Raw genomic sequence first — 1,914 nt, forward strand, 5'->3', positions numbered from 1 at the left:
TATAAGATGAAGTTTTACTGGGCTCTATGAGGACAAATTCAAAGGCGATGTGGTTAAGTTCGATGATGCGTCTCTATCCCGGTAGGCGTGACTACGAGAAACACTGAAATTTGAGCAGTGTGCTTGGGTCGACAGACGACACAAAGCTGTTCTACTTATGTGGGCCGACCGGCCTATTTGTGGTCGTTCTGTGCACCAATTTTGCACTCGTGCGTCGGATATGTGGAGGCTTCCTGATGAGTTCACAAGGTCTGAGAATCCCGACACTTTTTCACATAAATGCTTCCAGTTATTACCGAAGGATCTTTGACGGCTAACTCGAAGGAAAACACAACTAACGCTTCGAGACGATGGCAAAACTCGATACGGACCAGTTGGAATTCAGTTTATTTTGGTAAAATCGCACAACATGATGTGTGCCCGTTAGGAGCAGACGTTGTGGACAGACTGGATGATGATTTCGGGATTGTATCCGGCTTTGCACAACTCTATTAGATGAGTTGTGTGCTGGGATACCTCTGGGACCTGAAGACAGAGAGATAACAGAATCTCAGCCGGGAAATCAGTCCAGGCATGCAAACGGATTATTCAACACGCATACCTAGGACCGAGGACCAGGCATGTCCAACACTGGTTTGCACCAATCCCTGACAATGCTTCCAATGAAACAGGAATTTGTATCCACACAAAGTTCACCCCAACGTACACCAACAGAATTCAGGATTCCCGAGAAAATGTGCCAACTATGATGTTAAAGTGTGGGGATAATTTCCACGGAGGCACACTGAAGGTCGAGCGGATGCTGGGCCCGAGATTAGAAAAAGTTACTTATGAGAGGTGTTGGCGAGTATCCGCATATCTGAATTTCGGACCAAGCGAATCGTCTTGATGTAAGCTGCCTCACTGCTAGCGGAGAACAAGCGAATTTTCTCAGCTACGTAGCAGATGAATGAAACTGTGAGGAACACACGTGAACCACCAACAATATTTCGCTTCAACTAAAAGATCATCAAGAACACAGCGCTGATGGGATCTCAGTAAGTGCGCTTACCTGATGAACCCTAAGAAAGGCGAAACTGGTCGTGAGCTGTCTAACACTTTCAGAAGTCTTTTCAGTATTCCTATTGTGTTACTGATCCTGCTGTGATGATAATTAAGTATTTGAAATGGAGACGAACGTCCATGATAAGATGGGATTCTGGTTACAACAGCTATCGACCATGAACGTAGAAAATGTACAGAAACCGATGGAGACGGGTTTAGGAATTTTAAAACCAGTCAGGCGACATGGTTTGTTAATATTCGACCAAAGTTATATGAGTTAATCTCCCATACAGGGAAGTATCTTGGTTCAATCCCAATTATGTTCCATTCTAAATACTGAAAATATTGCAGAATTTCTCCTTCAAGTAAGCAGTGTAGAAGAGCAGAATAGTGGTAGTCCAGAGGGTCGAACCCCAGTAATTCCCACTGCGCAATAGCTGAACATCCGTCGGCTTTCAAGCAAACTACTTGCAGGTAGAATCGAATGATTTTTTTAAAGAAAGGGGTTGCCCCGTTGAATAAAAATGCGGTATTTATACCAACGTATACAGAAACACCGGTTATCAAAATATTAAAACAACGATACACACTCAAAGTAAATGGGAGATATTCATAATAACCGACCGGAGTGCAGTTGTCATGGGTATCATCTTAGGCTCGTCTTCCTAGAGTTTTACCGCGCAAATTGTTCCAGCTTTCTGTAGATTGGCAATCCATTTGTTCGGTAAATTTTCTTCGAAATTGTGCGTTTTTATTAACAAAACTAACGATTTTAGCCAGATTTGCTCACCAGACCATGCTTTACAATATTCCTTAGCAGATTTGAACACACGGACCGACTACGGCATGACACATTACGGCATGCCACCA

At 43.4% G+C, this 1,914-nt stretch overlaps 1 protein-coding gene across 1 annotated transcript in view; it reads right to left on the reverse strand.

The window, feature by feature from the left end:
- Positions 1 to 340: 340 nt before the first annotated feature.
- Positions 341 to 1,914, reverse strand: part of T265_15314 (hypothetical protein) — a gene marked incomplete at both ends in the record, with an annotated part of 12,188 nt that continues 10,614 nt past the window's right edge. Inside the window, one exon of the mRNA XM_009177534.1 lies at positions 341 to 525. Within this exon, the coding sequence (XP_009175798.1) occupies positions 341 to 525 (185 nt within the window). The remainder of the gene's footprint in view (positions 526 to 1,914) is intronic.

Source organism: Opisthorchis viverrini (assembly GCF_000715545.1).
Source record: "Opisthorchis viverrini unplaced genomic scaffold opera_v5_443, whole genome shotgun sequence".
NCBI classification, from domain to species: Eukaryota; Metazoa; Platyhelminthes; class Trematoda; order Opisthorchiida; family Opisthorchiidae; genus Opisthorchis; species Opisthorchis viverrini.